This window comes from Jaculus jaculus, chromosome 7, assembly GCF_020740685.1.
Source record: "Jaculus jaculus isolate mJacJac1 chromosome 7, mJacJac1.mat.Y.cur, whole genome shotgun sequence".
NCBI lineage: Eukaryota > Metazoa > Chordata > Mammalia > Rodentia > Dipodidae > Jaculus > Jaculus jaculus.
Genome location: NC_059108.1, coordinates 19446933 through 19462846, shown reverse-complemented (window position 1 = coordinate 19462846; position 15914 = coordinate 19446933). Strand labels below are relative to the sequence as shown.

The following is a 15914-nucleotide window of genomic DNA, read 5'->3' as shown; positions in this document are numbered from 1 at the left end:
GATATTGACAAGGAGAATGCCAGGCTCACCATCTGCTTGTTTCTGCTACAGTTTTCAGAAGAATCTTCAAGATTTCATACAGCGATTGATAGAAATGATGGCCTTCTTGTTGAGACAGTGTTTAGGATATTTGAGGGAAGCAACCTGGCCAGGCCCAAAGAAAAATATGAACTTCCCTCAGTTTAAGATACCACAGTATGACAATAATAATTCTGTAGATTCCCTGTAAAGAATTCAGTGATATTTTTCAGTGGGTTCCATGAAATTTTAGAAGAAAGAACAAATTTCCCATGTTCAAAGTCATGATTAAAATACTGCCAGCGAAAGGGGGAGAAAGCTTGTTTCTAGATTCAGTAAATCATAAAAAATAAGTGATAGGTTTTGTTTACATTGTATAAAAATGTGTCCTTTGCAGGTCTTTATTTTGGTATTAATTTTATTCATTTCTTCCCAATGTATAGAACTGTGCTGTATGAATGCTGCCCTGGTTATATGAGAATGGAGGGAATGAAAGGCTGCCCAGCAGGTAAAATCTAATTTTCTGAATTAAATGAGGAATTTGTCTTGTGTGAGGAAAAAAATTCAAATAGCATATGGAGAAGCAAATTGTATGTAGGTGTGTGTGTGTGTGTGTGTGTGTGTACATAAGATTCCATATGTACATGCATGTGTGCACACAGCACCATCATAAATCCAAGAAGATTTCTATATTTTTGTGCTAATCCTGCAGTTACCATAATGATGACATAACTATCACACTGTCCTGCACAGAATGCTAAAAAATACATTAGAAACCTAATTTGAATTCTAAATTAAAGTAGTTCATTTCCCCTCCAGAATCAAAGTCCCCCTCCTTTGAACTTTCAGAAGTATGGCACTCGCTGCTTAAGAAGGCAGCTTCTCTGATCCCACAGCTCCGAGCTTGTGCTGTTCCTTGTGTTGAAAGTGATTCTCCCAGCTAGAGAAGAGGCTAGTTCATTAATTCCTCTGAAATGACATCTGGGTATGCAATATCAGACATCACACTCTTCCTCAAGCTACCTAGCACCCTCAGAAGGACATGCCCTGGCATGGGTCATTGAGTGCCCCCCCCCCCCAGCTCTCTACTGGGACCATAGACACCAGAGTAACACAGCCATTGCCATCATGGACATCTCATGGACTATCCCTAATCTAATAACAGTGCTTTCAGAATCAAATCCAAGCTTGATATCTCTCATATGTGGGCATGAGCAGCTCAGAGACGAGTTCCTCATTTTGGAGAGACCCTGTACTTAGATGAATATCACTGGTGAGCCATTGCATATGATTAACTCATCTCATAACTATCATCAACTATAGGATTTTCTCATGAAATATATAAAGGTAAGTTTTTGTGTAGAGTTTTTTTTTTTTTCAACCTAGGCATTGGTCTTGCATAGAACCCTGTTTAATTGAACTTTGCTTATATTTACTCAATTTCCTCATCCTTGTGAAGACTTTTTATCAGATTTCATAATTTAATCTATTAGTTGTATCACATCCTCTTGAGAGTGTCACCAGTGTATTAGCCAGTTTTTCACATGGTTGTGCCTAATTTCTACCAACTTTCAAATCAAATATGTCAAAAATAAGTTGTTTGCATATGAGTAGGTACTTGCTTCATTCATACATGAATTTTTTTCTGACATTAAGAAGAAATATCTTCTTACTAAAATTAAAATGAAAAAAATTGGGTCTGCATACTTCCCTTGGGAGCACAAAGCTGTAAAGTGTCAGATTTAAATAGTAATATGCTACTTGAGCGACTCAACCCAACATTATAAAAATGATTGTCTTTGTCAGGCGTGGTCGCCGCCTTTAATCCCAGCACTCAGAAGGCAGAGTAGGAGGATCACCATGAGCTCGAGGCCACCCTGAGACTACATAGAGTAAGACCCTACCTTGAAAAACAAGACAAACAAACAAACAAAAAAGATTGTCTTTGCCATTTGTGATGAGAAGTAAGGAATATCTTGTTTAGGTAAAACAATCAAAGGTATTTCTGGTAATTATGAGAGGACTATTATGGATGTGACAAGGTGGAGACCCAAATAAAATAGTGGATGAAGTATGTTTGGCACTTGCCCTTCTTGCTGGCCAAGCATGAGTACAGCATTCATCTAAAAACCTGGAGGTTTGGCAGTCATTTGCAGTCGCTAGCCATGCCTACAGGAGAAAATGAAGGAGGAGATAGGGTCTAGCAAGCCTGGTAGAAAAGCAGTGCTGAGCAACACGAGATCCTGCAGGAAAGGACGTGGAAGGAGAGAACTGACACCCAGGAGTTGTCTTCTTTTCTCCACACACACACTATGGTACACACATCCACACTCACACATGCAAAGCACACAAATCAACACAGACAAAAGAAGGCACTTTAAAACTGTTTCTTTTCCCTTTAACACAAAAGATATATGAAATATAATTTTGGTTGGTATTGTGTTATAAAGTATTCAAAAGACAACTTCCAGGTAAAGCAGATTCATGAAACTTTACTGCTGAGATTATTATTTTAATGTATTGGGAAACAGTGTCCAGCTTAGGTGACTGAGAAAGAATGTCTGCAGACATTACCCTAAGCACTTACTCATTTCTTGCTTACTTCAGTTATGCCTATTGACCACGTGTATGGCACACTGGGTATTGTGGGAGCCACCACAACTCAGCATTATTCTGATGTCTCAAAACTGAGGGAAGAGATTGAGGGAAAGGGATCATACACGTACTTTGCACCCAGCAACGAGGCATGGGACAACTTGGACTCTGTAAGTATTAACTCCCATTAACATATCTCTTGTTTGCTATTGCCATTCAATTTTTAAAAATTTTCTTATTTTTATTTTTATTTGAGAGCGACAGACAGAGAGAGAAAGAGGGGGAGAGAGATAGAGGGAGAGAATGGGTGCGCCAGGGCCTCCAGCCACTGCAAGCGAACTCCAGATGTGTGTGCCCCTTTGTGCATCTGGCTAACATGGGTCCTGGGGAATTGAGCCTTGAACTGGGGTCCTTAGGCTTCACAGGCAAGCGCTTAACTGCTAAGCCATCTCTGCAGCCCTTGCCATTCAATTTTAATTGGTGAACTTTTACATTGTATATCTTTCTATTATATATCTATGAGAATATATAAAAGAACTGAGTTGGTGAAATTAGTGTAATTTTTATTCAACTATAAAAAAATTAACTTTTCAGAACACTTATATAATAAATATTTTTTTCAAAAAAGCCATGAATGAACTTAAAGGCGCACTACTATTCAATTTTATTCCTTTCCTCTTGTCTCCTTGGTTCTGAGAAAATGCATGTTCAGATAAAAAGCAAAGCCAAGCTCCTGGCTCTTGTTTTGCTCCAATGACTGGGATTATTGGTATGAGTAAGAGAACTCTCTTATGCTTGTTCTTCCCCACATCTCAATCTCCTCTGTGGTTGTTCCTGATTCTTCTTGCTCTTACTTTCCCGAAGAGGAAATATTAAATTTTTCTTCCAGAAATGCAACTCTGCCATTTATCTGCATCTTTGATGAGGTAACTCTCACTCCAGTGCATGAAGTCTGTGGATCTCGTTCTTGTTACTTCGTGGAAACCTAGAGATTTCTGAATGTGGCACCTTAACCCACTCACCCATCCCGACACACATTCCCAATGATCTCTAATGTCTGCATGATATTGTTTCACCTTCAAACAAATTGCAAGCAAAATATATGTTTCCTTACAGCCTTTAGGGTCTCACTCTGGCTCAGGCTGACCTAGAATTCACTATGTAGTCTCAGGGTGGCCTCAAACTCAGTGATCCTCCTACCTCTGCCTCCCGAGTGCTGGGATTAAAGGCATGTGCCACCACGACCAGCTCCTTACAGCCTTCTTCTTTACTTGGTCAAATCAGTCTTAGAGTTAAGACATGAACATAGTCAGTAACCCTGAGTTTCTCTGGTTATTTATTTATTTATTATTTGCCAACTACAGCTAACAGCCACATGTGATCTCATCCACAGGAATCCTCCTTATCTCCTCATGTCCACTGAGGGCTACCCTTCAATTAACCTTCCAAAAACCCAGACCTAGTCACTAAACTCCAGCCTCACAAGCTCCTCAGGGCTTCCTCATTTGCTAATTTAATTTTCTTCTTCCTCAGCCATTTGAGTTCTCTCCATTTTCTCTCAACTATTGTAGCACATTTCCTTTCTGACTGCCTTTATGAATATTAGCTAAGAAACATAAAAAAATATTTGTGAACAAAAATAAACAACATTTGCTTCCCAATGGGTTACCCTATGTCAGCCACTGGCCTCATTGTGACACCCTATCATTCCTACCCACTGAAGTCATATCTACTCCTGCAAGTGTGCCTCCCAATCACATTAAGAATATCTGGCACACCTCCTCTGATCCCAGAAAGCATTTTTCTACTTCTGACCTAAATTTTACTCTATTTATTTTAACTACAGTTAGACAACCAGTATCACAAATTTGAAATTGTGTCCTACTTATCACTATATTTCCTGCAGTATTGAATGCAGTGTGATAAAGTGCATTGAGAAAATGCAAAGGTATATAGAGTGGTTGAATTTTTGAAATTATTGTGGAATAGTTATAAAAACACTTATCAATTCTTGAGTGGTAGCAAGGTGTACTGATGCAGGTCTGTAATTTCAGCACTCAGGCTGAGACATGAGGATTGCCATGAGTTTGAGGTCAACCCCAGGCTTCATTATAAGACCCTATCTCAAAACTTAAATAAAGCATAAGAGCTTTCAAGGACCATATGCAAATATAGTGTAATTTCTGTTATTTTAACACATTCTTACATATTTTAAGTATGAATAACTTTTAAAAACCTAAGTCTCCAAGCTACATAAATATTTTCTTGTCATCTATGTATCAATTAAAAAAAAAAAAAACTTGTTTTGTCTGTAAAAAGTATCAAAGCCCCCTATCCGAGTTAGGATCTTTATCTGAGTACTTGAGTTTCCAGTATTCCTTAAGCAATTTGAATGATATAATTGTGCTATTCATGTCAGGTTTTCTACAATCAGTTGATAATGCCATAAGAAAGTAACAGGGGGGTAGAAGCAGGTGCTCAAAAGGATTAGGATGCTGAACAATCATATTTCAAATGTTCCTAGGACATCCGAAGAGGACTGGAGAACAATGTGAATGTTGAGTTACTGAATGCTTTGCACAGCCACATGGTTAATAAGAGAATGTTGACTAAGGACTTAAAACATGGCATGGTGATTCCCTCAATGTACAACAACCTAGGGCTTTTCATTAACCATTATCCTAATGGGGTAAGTTTCAGTCATAAAATTTACATTTCTGAGTTACATATTCCTTAGGTTAATCTATTCCTTTTATGTCATGTTAATTTGCTGAAATGAAAAAAAAAAACATAGTGTGTAAAATATAGATGCTTATATCATGACTTTTCCTAAAACTCAGACATGTAAGTTTTTAACACAGATACTGTTTTCTCTTAAATGCTGGTTGATTGATAGCTCACTGACAGTAGATTTAGATGCCCTAAGGGAGGAAAGATTAGAAGCAGGCATAACTCACATAGAAAAATGGATAGAGAGTGAATATTCTTTTATTTACTCTGGATTTTTCATTGGTTGAGGTTCTTGAGTATTTGGACAAGACTCCTTTTGGCAGACTTGCTAATAGGGACATAAGACTTTTGTCAAAGTCAAATTCCCAGAGTCAGTGAAATTTAGTGATGAGGCAATACTTAGAAGTCATTGCAATAGAACTCATTACATTTTTTCAGTACTGTTTTCTTTATGCCATAGAGCTTATTTTGGACTGATTAAAATTATTTATGCAATTCTTTGACTTACCTTAGAAATAGTTCATGACTATTTCTATTATGGCGAGAAAAATAAAAATGATATCTTAAATTTTAAAAAGTTTGTTTTATGGCTCCCGATAGGCAATGTTTTGTTGATACAGGTCTTCATTTGATTCTGGTTTGTTTGTTTGTTTACAGTTTGTATCTTAGATAATAACATGAAAGTCTTCATCCACAGTTTTAACATTTGGAATGTAGGCTCCTTCATTTCACACCTACTAGTAAAAATGAAAAACTGGGAATGCTCTTGCCATCTCAGTGGTCAATAGCTGATGCTGATTTCAGGATTTTGGTTTTTCCAAATAATTATAGGTTGTTACTGTTAATTGTGCTCGAGTCATCCATGGGAACCAGATTGCAACCAATGGCGTTGTACATGTCATTGACCGTGTCCTTACCCAAATTGGTACCTCAATCCAAGACTTCATTGAAGCAGAAGATGAGCTCTCATCTTTCAGAGTAAGTAAAAGGGCAGATTCTCTGGTCATTGAAAGCTTTCCATATACCCTGCTAAAGTCTATGAACCATAAAAATTTTATCAAGCAAATCTGGAAGAAATGTGGCAAATGAAGATGGAGAGATGATTCAATGATTAAGGTGCTTGCTTACAAAGCCTAACAATGTGGGTTCAAGTTCCCAGTAGCCATATAAAGCAAATGCACAAAGAAGCACATATGTCTGAAGTTCATTTGCAGCAGCTAGAGGCCTGATGCATCCATGCTCTCTCCCTCTCTCCTTGCAAAATAAATACAATTTTTTTAAAAGAACTATAACAAATGTATTTGATAAAATGAAACTATTTTCATTTCACATAGAACAAATCATTCCATGTAAAATAACAACGGATATGCTGGCATGATGAAAGAATGCACAGCTATGTGACTGTATAGTGTACTTCGTATGTGTTCATCTCAGTTCTCACACATGCTGCCGGAGACTGCTGGAGCCAGAAAAAAAGTATGGATAGACTTTCCATGAGCAGAAAGTTTGAGGAAGTTGGGAAAGGCTTAATTGGCTAGGCCAAAAAGTAATGTTTTGATGATCTAACAAGAGCAAACATCTATACAGGCTGTCAACTCCCTCATGACAGCCCATTCTACACGTGTTCTGATTTTCTCTTGGTTTTGCAATGTGCAGTCTTCTGAAAGTCATTTATGTTTCAGGCAGCTGCCATCACATCAGACCTGCTGGAGTCCCTTGGAAGAGATGGTCATTTCACACTCTTTGCTCCTACCAACGAGGCTTTTGAGAAACTCCCACGAGGAGTCCTAGAAAGGATCATGGGAGACAAAGTGGCTTCTGAAGGTAACAACATGTCTCCCTCTCTCAGAAATCCCCCATAGCTCTGGATAAAGGAAATAAAAAAAAAATACTAGCTCTTACCAATAACATCATCAGACCTGATAAAGAGATAAACATTGATTATGAGGTACAATATAAAAATGTTTTTAAAGCTCTTTTTTAAATCACAAGAATTTCTGTAAGATACAGCTATTTCTACATAAATAAGTGAGAGGCAGTAAAATTATAAACTATGGAAATGTCAAATGTCACATCTAATTTTGATATCTTATTTAATACACATATTATTCAGTACTTTTAATGCTAAGTCTGTGAATAAAAGATAAAACTGAACTAAGAAATATATATGGTTCTCTTGGATCACTACTTTTAGATGCACAGATGAATGTAGGTTCTGTCTAATCTCCCTTCCTGTGATCAGATAGGTTTTATATTGTGCTAGAAGATTTCATATAGATAGTCTATCTCCAAATATGTTTAAATTAAGATGAGAAATTTTGAGGACATAAATCTACATATGACAGTTGAGGCATAGATCCTTCTTGGTGCTTTTCAAAAGAATCCTATTTTTGCTTCTTTCTTGTTGTTTTTAGGGAATTACTTGTCACACTCCTAGGATCTAGCAACCTCAGTACAAATTATGACCAGGAAGTGTTTTGGAAGTGACTAATGCAGCATTCTATTTGAGATTATTTTAACTTTTAAAGTATTTATTTATTCACAAGCAGAGAGAGACATAGAGAGAAGACAGACAGAATGGGTTTACCAAGGCCTCAAGCACTTCAGATGTGTGTGCCCCCTTGTGCATCTGACTTTATGTGGGCACCGGGGAATCGGATTTGGGTTGTTAGGCTTTACAGGCAAGTGCCTTAAGTGCTAAGCCATCTCTCTAGCACATCTATTTGAGAATTTTGGAACAAGTATAACTAACAAATAACCTCACAGACCTTCTAAATGGACCACTTTTGGTTTTTTATTTGTTTGCTTGCTTGCTTTCACATTAATTATGTTTTTGTGTAATAGCTGTAACTTGACTTGCTATAATTTCTAGTGCTATAATGACATAATGACAATTTTTGAAGTTAATACTCTCATCCTTTATTTTTTTCCTATCAAGCTCTTCTGTTTCTATTGTGCAGGTCAGTCAAAAAAAAAAAAAAAAAAAGAACTTTTCTAGGGCTGGGGAGATGGCTCAGCTGTTAAAGGCACTTTTTTGTGAGGCCTACCAGTCGGGGTTCATTTCTCCACTACCATGTAAATCCAGATGTACAGGGTTACACATGCCTTTGGAGTTTGTTTACAGTGACAAAAGGTCCTACTGTGTCCATCCCATGATCCCTCTCTCAGTTTGTTTCTCTCTCCTCACATAGAAATAAGTAAAGTTATTTAAAAACTAAAAACAATATCCTTTTCTAGAACAGAAATATGATATAAAACCTTCAGTCAATCCATCAGTCCTCAGGGCTTACATGCATATTATGCTTATGCCTAGTAAGTTGCACAGTGAAACGCATCATGTATGAGTCAGATGCCATTGCTCTTGATCTGAAAGTTTTCTTTCTTCATTTGTCCTCCAGCACTCATGAAGTACCACATTTTAAATACTCTCCAGTGTTCTGAGGCCATTACAGGAGGAGCTGTGTTTGAGACGATGGAAGGAAACACGATAGAGATAGGATGTGAAGGTGACAGCGTCACAATAAATGGAATCAAAATGGTGAAACAAAAAGATATTGTCACCAAGAATGGTGTGATCCATTTGATTGATGAGGTCCTCATTCCCGATTCCGGTGAGCATCAGTTTTGTGTTGTGTGTGTGTGTGTGTGTGTATGTGAAGATAAGGGCTCCACATACACATACGTGAAGAGGCCAGTGGAAGGCATCTTATATGCTCCTGTACCACTCTTCCACAGCATTCCTCTGAGACAGGCTATCTCGCTGAACCTGTGGTTCACAGATTTTTAGGTAGACTGACTGACAAGTGAGCCTCAGTGTCCCTCCTGTCTCTACCCCTCTCAGCACTAGGGTCTCAAGCATGTGGGGCCACACCTGGCTTTTTACATGGGTACACAGTGCTGAACTTGGATCCCAGTGCTTGAATAATAATTGAACAATAAGCACACTTACCCAAATCTTACCCACTAAACCTATTCAACCCCAAATTTGTATTTCTGTCACTTATATGTACTTACCAAGTGTGAAATCTTAAGATGTGAAGAATGAATATGAAGCACAGAAAATGGCTTGCAAAACACGCTCCCAGCTGAACAGCGCTTTAGCTCGCTACTAAATTAGAAGTCCAAACAGTCGCGGACATTCCATGGTTGGAATGTGGCCTAACATCTAATATTTATAAGAACTTCACAGTGCCAGGTTTTCTTGGCAGCAACAGGAAAAAATAACCAAATAGACAACTTTGGATAAAAGAAAAAGCTTAAGCACTCATATGGCGAGCAATAGAAAATTAAAACAAATGCCATTAGGAAGACAGAAAGAAATTTTACTCTTGAAATTCCTGGTGGTGATCAAGCCCCCAAACAGAAACTGGAAACTTTGAAATAAGGTAGGAGGTCTTTCTAGAGTAATGTTCAAGCAAGTAGCTTTCAGTATAAGAAAAACCAAGAACGGGTTTACTAATTCCATAATGACAACATTGTTGGCATGGTGGTGGTTTATTTTACAGCGAAGCAAGTTATGGAACTGGCTGGAAAACAGCAAACCACATTCACAGACTTGGTGGCCCAATTAGGCTTGGCGTCTTCTCTGAAGCCAGATGGAGAATACACTTTGTTGGCACCTGTGAACAATGCCTTTTCTGGTACGTGTTGGACACTGTTTCTCCTGTTCTCTCCCTAGCAGAGCTTTTATCTTCACCGTGACTATTCATCTGCAAATAAGAAATACTAGAAGGTAGGGCGTGGTGGCACACACCTTTCATCCTAGCACTTGGGAGGCAGAGGTAGGAGGATCATGATGAGTTTGAGGCCAACCTGAGACTACATAGTGAATTCCAGGTCAGCTTGGACTAGAGTGAGACCCTACTTTGAAAAACCAAAAAAAAAAAAAAAAAAACCAAAAAAACAAACAAACAAAAAAAAAACGAAATATTAGATATTTTTACAAAGTGTTGATTAACTTCTACATTGTGAACATATAACCCTACATTACCTCTATAGAAATATTTTTCATTTGAAAACATGCACTCACAAAGAAAATACTTTACAGAGTGAAAGTGTGTGCTAAGAATTATCTAGTTATGTTGTGAAGCTGGTAATATTTTTCAGCACATCCCATGCAGCATTAATAGATCTTACTGAAAACAAATCTATTACTTAAATACTTGACACCAAAATCATAATGTTTAGAGCTATTTTGAATATCAGAGTTTGGAAAACATGGGTGTCAACATATAAATAAATAAATAAAGAAACTATTAATCACTTACAAGAGGTAAAATATTGTTTTTCTTTTCTTTTGTTTTGTTTTTTTACCTAGTAGCTGCTATTCACTGGCACTATTTAGATTTATGTGAACTGATGTTTTCCAAAAAAGGAAAATAAAAATTATCAAGGAAGTATTTAAATTGTTAGAAAAAATAGTAGGCAAAATTAGTAGGCAAAAAATCAACCATTTAATATATTTTAAGTTATAAGTTGTTATATGTAAGACTATTAATTTTAGAAATTTAAATTTCTAGAAATACTGTACATCTTTTTAATAATAATATCCATATAGTTTAGCATTAACTTTTCTTGCTTTTTCTTTTCAGCAATAAAGATGAATTTACAAATAATTTATCAAGTCATTAATATGACTAATATGCATCTAATTTGTCAAAAATATCTTTGGCATCTGTATGGGTTTAGCTTTTGCCAGTGACCACCATAAATAAATGTACACAGCCCTTATAGAGATGAAGCCCATCTTCTGAACTACTTAGAATTTAGGAAAAAACATTTGAAGCAATGAAGAATAGAGTTTCTAATTAGTAAATTTCATTTCTGGCTTTGAGAATTTATTAATTTATTTATTGTATGAAATACATACCACTGGCAATAGATGTCCATTTTCATGCTTTTTCTACCATGAGAAACTAATATTTGCTACAAAATATAATGCTTATTCTCAATAAATTTATTCATAGATGACACCCTAAGCATGGATCAGCGCCTTCTTAAATTAATTCTTCAGAATCACATATTGAAAGTAAAAGTTGGCCTTAGTGACCTCTACAATGGACAGATACTGGAGACCATCGGAGGCAAACAACTCAGAGTCTTCGTGTATCGTACTGTAAGTAAATGGGAACTAGATCAAACATTTGCATTAGCCAAAGTAACATATTACATGTACTTGTCAAAGAATTATCATAACAGATGAATCAGTTTGTAAATATGATTTTAATTATTAATATTCATGAAATCAGGGAATAAGATAGCTTGAATAGAAAGACTGTGAGACTATACCAAATGCGTTATGCATTGATAACTCAGGCTACTTTCATGTATTTCGTTAAACAAATAACTATATTCTAAAGCATTAAGTTCTAGAAAGCACTAAAATCTCCTCTAAAATAAGCTTTTGCTTTGTAGAATAATTTAGAATTAACATAATTGTTTTTTGTAGAATGAAATATGTCAGAAGCTATCTAACCATTCAACCATGGAATCTCTTTTGAATGATTTCAAAGTAAATTTGTAGGCATATACAGAGCTATGCACTAAATTAACCAAAACTACTAATATAAATAGGAATGTTTCAAAAAAAAAAAAAAAAAAAAAAACCTCTACAGATTACAGTGCAACCAGTATTTGGATTCTGCCAAGGGAACATATTTAGCTAGAACAAATGTTTCCTAGGAAGGGAAGCATTACCTAGAGAAGAATGTGGCACAAAGTGGCTAATCACTATGGCTGCATGATTGCAAGAGACCTATCTTTGACAGTTAAGTAAATTAGCTTCACTGCATGTTATATAATGTATGTATAATAATGTTATAATAATGTCGATGTATGTTATATAATAATGTATATTAAATTTAGTCCCAAACTATAATGGATAGGCATATAATTGCGTCTTACAGTCAGAAAATAGTAAATGTGGAGATCATAAGAAGTATACTGAAGTCAGGGAAATTTATGGATAGTACTATTTAACTAAAAGATATATAGAGAAACAGTTAGGACTTATATATGAATGATAGAAAATGTAGAAGTGGAATTCTATGAAAATGTATAATCTACTTACAAAAATTGCCAGCCTGATGTACAGGGTGCCTTGACCAACCAGTATAAATTCTGATTAGATGAGAAGTGTGCAGTCAGGCATTCAAGGCATTTGAAACAGAGGAGGGAAGAGGTTTCCTCTAAGCCCCAGAGATCATGCAACCTCTCAGAAGGGCTAATCTAGAGATCAAACATGACACTGCCTCACATAGGGAATTTTAAGCAAATTAAAAAAAATAAATTATTTCTCTTTCTTTGATTTGCTAGGCTATCTGCATTGAAAATTCATGTATGGTGAGAGGAAGCAAGCAAGGGAGGAATGGTGCAATTCACATATTCCGAGAAATCATTCAGCCAGCAGAGAAATCGCTACATGATAAGCTAAGGCAGGATAAGCGTTTCAGGTAAGTTCATTCACTCTCCCCACAGAAGAGAATGATAACTATTTGCCCAGCTACTATCTCACAGACATTCAGCTTACTGTATTGCTAAGACTAAAAAGAAGTCCATGCAAACACTTTTAAAATTGACATATGTTTTAAGTCATATTTTATTTATCCTTTCCATCCTGGAATATCCTATCATAATTGGTAAGAGAAAAAGTCTTATAGACAGAAATACCCCTTGAATTTTTTTAAAATAATTTAAAAAACTGATAACATGTAATAGTAAAGAAATTTTGGCAGAATATTAAATGAAATAAAAGCCTCAGTTTGGGGCTGGAGAGATGGCTTAGTGGTAAAGGTGCTTGCCTGTGAAGACTAAGGACCCAAGTTCACCTCTCCAGGTCCCATGTAAGCCAGATGCCATGTAAGGTGATGCATGCGCACAGGTCGTACATGCACATAAGAGGGCACACGTGTCTGGAGTTTGATTGCAGTGGCTGGAGGCCCTGGCATGCTGATTTTCTCCCTCTCTCTCCCTCATAAAAAAGATTTAGTCTCATAATGTGCTAACTTGGTGAATTTATTTGCTAAAAACAGAGATAAAGAACATTAATATTTATATACTTAAATCATTATCCTCTGACAAAACTTTTGTAAAAAGGAAGTTACAGTTGAAACATATGAAAATGTGGGTTTGGAGAGATGGCTCACTGGTTAAGGCATTTGTCTGAAAATCCTAAGGACCCTGGTTCAATTCCCCAGTACCCACATAGGGCCAGATGCACAATGTGGCTTATGTGTCCAGAGTTTGTTCCTTACAGTAGCTAGAGGCCCTGGTGCACCCATTCTTTCTCTCTCTGTCTTTCTCTTTCTCTCTCTTTCACAAATAAACACATCAATTCATTAAGAACACATAAAAATGTATGAGGTACCTTATTGCTTCCTAATATGTGAATTCCATTGGACTTACATGACTTTAAATATTAATCTAACAAAATTAACTTCCTTTCTTTTTAGTATCTTCCTCAGCCTTCTGGAAGCTGCAGACTTGAGAGATCTCTTAACACAGCCTGGTGATTGGACCTTATTTGCACCAACCAATGATGCCTTTAAGGGAATGACTAACGAAGAACGGGAAATTCTGATTAGTAAGTTGTAGTGTCAGATACTTGCCCCTTTGCTTTTAGTTGTTAAAGTTTTCCTCTGGATCTCCTGCCAGGTTGTCTGCATTTAAAAAGATTCCCTCTTTTGTTTGCATAACAAGCTTCAAATTCTTTTAACTACACTTGGAATATATGGACAGTCATTCATTCGTAAACTACTTACTCTTAGGTTATACTTTATCAAAAGATAGAATTATATAGCAGAAAAGAAAACAGCCATGATTTCAAAGCCAATTGAATTTTTGTCCTATTGTGTGTTGGGTAGTATTTTGATTGAGGTGATTTGAATGACTGAATTTTGTTATCACATTGACATCAACTTAACAATGATATCACATGGAAAAAAAATTTTAAGTGTAATTATTTATTCCTTGATAGTATTGAAATATCAGAAAACATAACCTGTTATTAAATGAATATATTTGCTTTTCTATAGGGGACAAAAATGCTCTTCAAAACATCATCCTATACCACCTGACCCCAGGAGTTTATATTGGAAAGGGCTTTGAACCAGGTGTCACAAACATCCTAAAGACCACACAAGGCAGCAAAATCTACCTGAAAGGAGTAAGTTAAATGCAGTGAGTTTATAGAAGTATGTATTCATCATTAAATTATTTTTGCATCCTTATTCATTACCTTTCTCACTCATTACCCCTGTTTTGATAGGTAAATGAAACACTTCTGGTGAATGAATTGAAGTCCAAAGAATCAGACATCATGACAACCAACGGTGTCATTCACGTTGTAGATAAACTCCTCTATCCAGCAGGTCAGTAATTATGAAGCTCATTCATAGACTAAGACTTTTGCAGTATGAACTAGATTGTTATTTCGCTTTCTTACGACATTGTTTAACATTTGTCTTCATAGACATACCTGTTGGAAATGATCAGCTGTTGGACATACTGAATAAACTGATTAAATACATCCAAATCAAGGTACAGAATGCTACTGGTTTTATTTCTAGTATGCTGATTCAATACTACATGTTAACATAAGAGGCTAGAAATGAACTTATTAACAAGTAGATGAAAGCTATGCTTATCATTGCTCTTAGCTTCTAATGCACCACAGAGGCTCCTATAAGCAAATGTGTCTCTCTCTTCATAGTTTGTAAGCAGCAAATATCTACTCAAAGGTATTTGAGACCAAGTAGTACATTACGTGGGATGGATAACATTCAATAGAATTAGAGATGGTCTTCATTCCAAAAACTCATAGTGTTGTAGGGAAGATATAGGAGCATATACAAATGGAAAGATAAAAATTACTCATTATGCTTGGACTAATAGCACATGCCTGCAATCCTAGCACTCAGGAGGCTGAGGCAGGAGGAAACCAAGTTCAAGGCCAACCTGGGCTCCATAGGGAGACTCTGTGTCAAAAATATGTTACAGATAAAATCAAAAGAATATTTTATGTCCTTGTGCTAATTGGGTCATGTAGCAGAAAGTAGAAAAATAATATACCACGTACATGTTCACATTTGGATTGATGCGTCTATAATTTTACAATTCTTAGTAGCAAATGTAGTAAATGATATGTATGAGGACTACAGCTAAAATATTTCTTATTTTAGTAAATATAATACAGTGCTGCCTTGGTTTTATCAGCACAGATACTACAGTTCATGTTACTAAATATGAACATTTACTTTCAGTTTGTTCGTGGTAGTACCTTCAAAGAAATCCCCATGACTGTCTATAGTAAGTATGCGACAAGTATTGGCTACATATAAGGGGCAAAATGCAAAACCAGAAAAAGCAATACTTCTCTTTGTATTTACAAAGATTATTGATAATCTGGTATTTAGAATTCCAAACACTGTGAATCTCAGGATATGAGTTCTGAACAGGGCTTCTAGACATAGCCATACAGTACTAGTCTATTGAACAACTTCCCTTCCAATGGAAAATAAAGATAGAATACCAGACAGTTATCACGGGAAGATTGTTTTTTAATTTAAAAAAAA

The 15914-nt window shown here is 36.2% G+C and overlaps 1 protein-coding gene across 4 annotated transcripts in view; it reads left to right on the top strand.

The window, feature by feature from the left end:
- The window catches only part of Postn (periostin), a 34302-nt gene that overhangs the window by 3352 nt on the left and 15036 nt on the right, over positions 1–15914 (top strand). For all 4 annotated transcript variants that reach the window (XM_004660019.2, XM_004660020.3, XM_004660022.2 and 1 more), the window contains exons 3-16: positions 462–526; positions 2626–2783; positions 5138–5302; positions 6175–6321; positions 7026–7167; positions 8742–8954; positions 9849–9983; positions 11310–11458; positions 12658–12794; positions 13794–13924; positions 14376–14506; positions 14609–14711; positions 14813–14880; positions 15603–15648. In XM_004660019.2, coding sequence (XP_004660076.2) covers positions 462–526; positions 2626–2783; positions 5138–5302; positions 6175–6321; positions 7026–7167; positions 8742–8954; positions 9849–9983; positions 11310–11458; positions 12658–12794; positions 13794–13924; positions 14376–14506; positions 14609–14711; positions 14813–14880; positions 15603–15648 — 1790 coding nt within the window. The remainder of the gene's footprint in view (positions 1–461; positions 527–2625; positions 2784–5137; positions 5303–6174; positions 6322–7025; positions 7168–8741; positions 8955–9848; positions 9984–11309; positions 11459–12657; positions 12795–13793; positions 13925–14375; positions 14507–14608; positions 14712–14812; positions 14881–15602; positions 15649–15914) is intronic.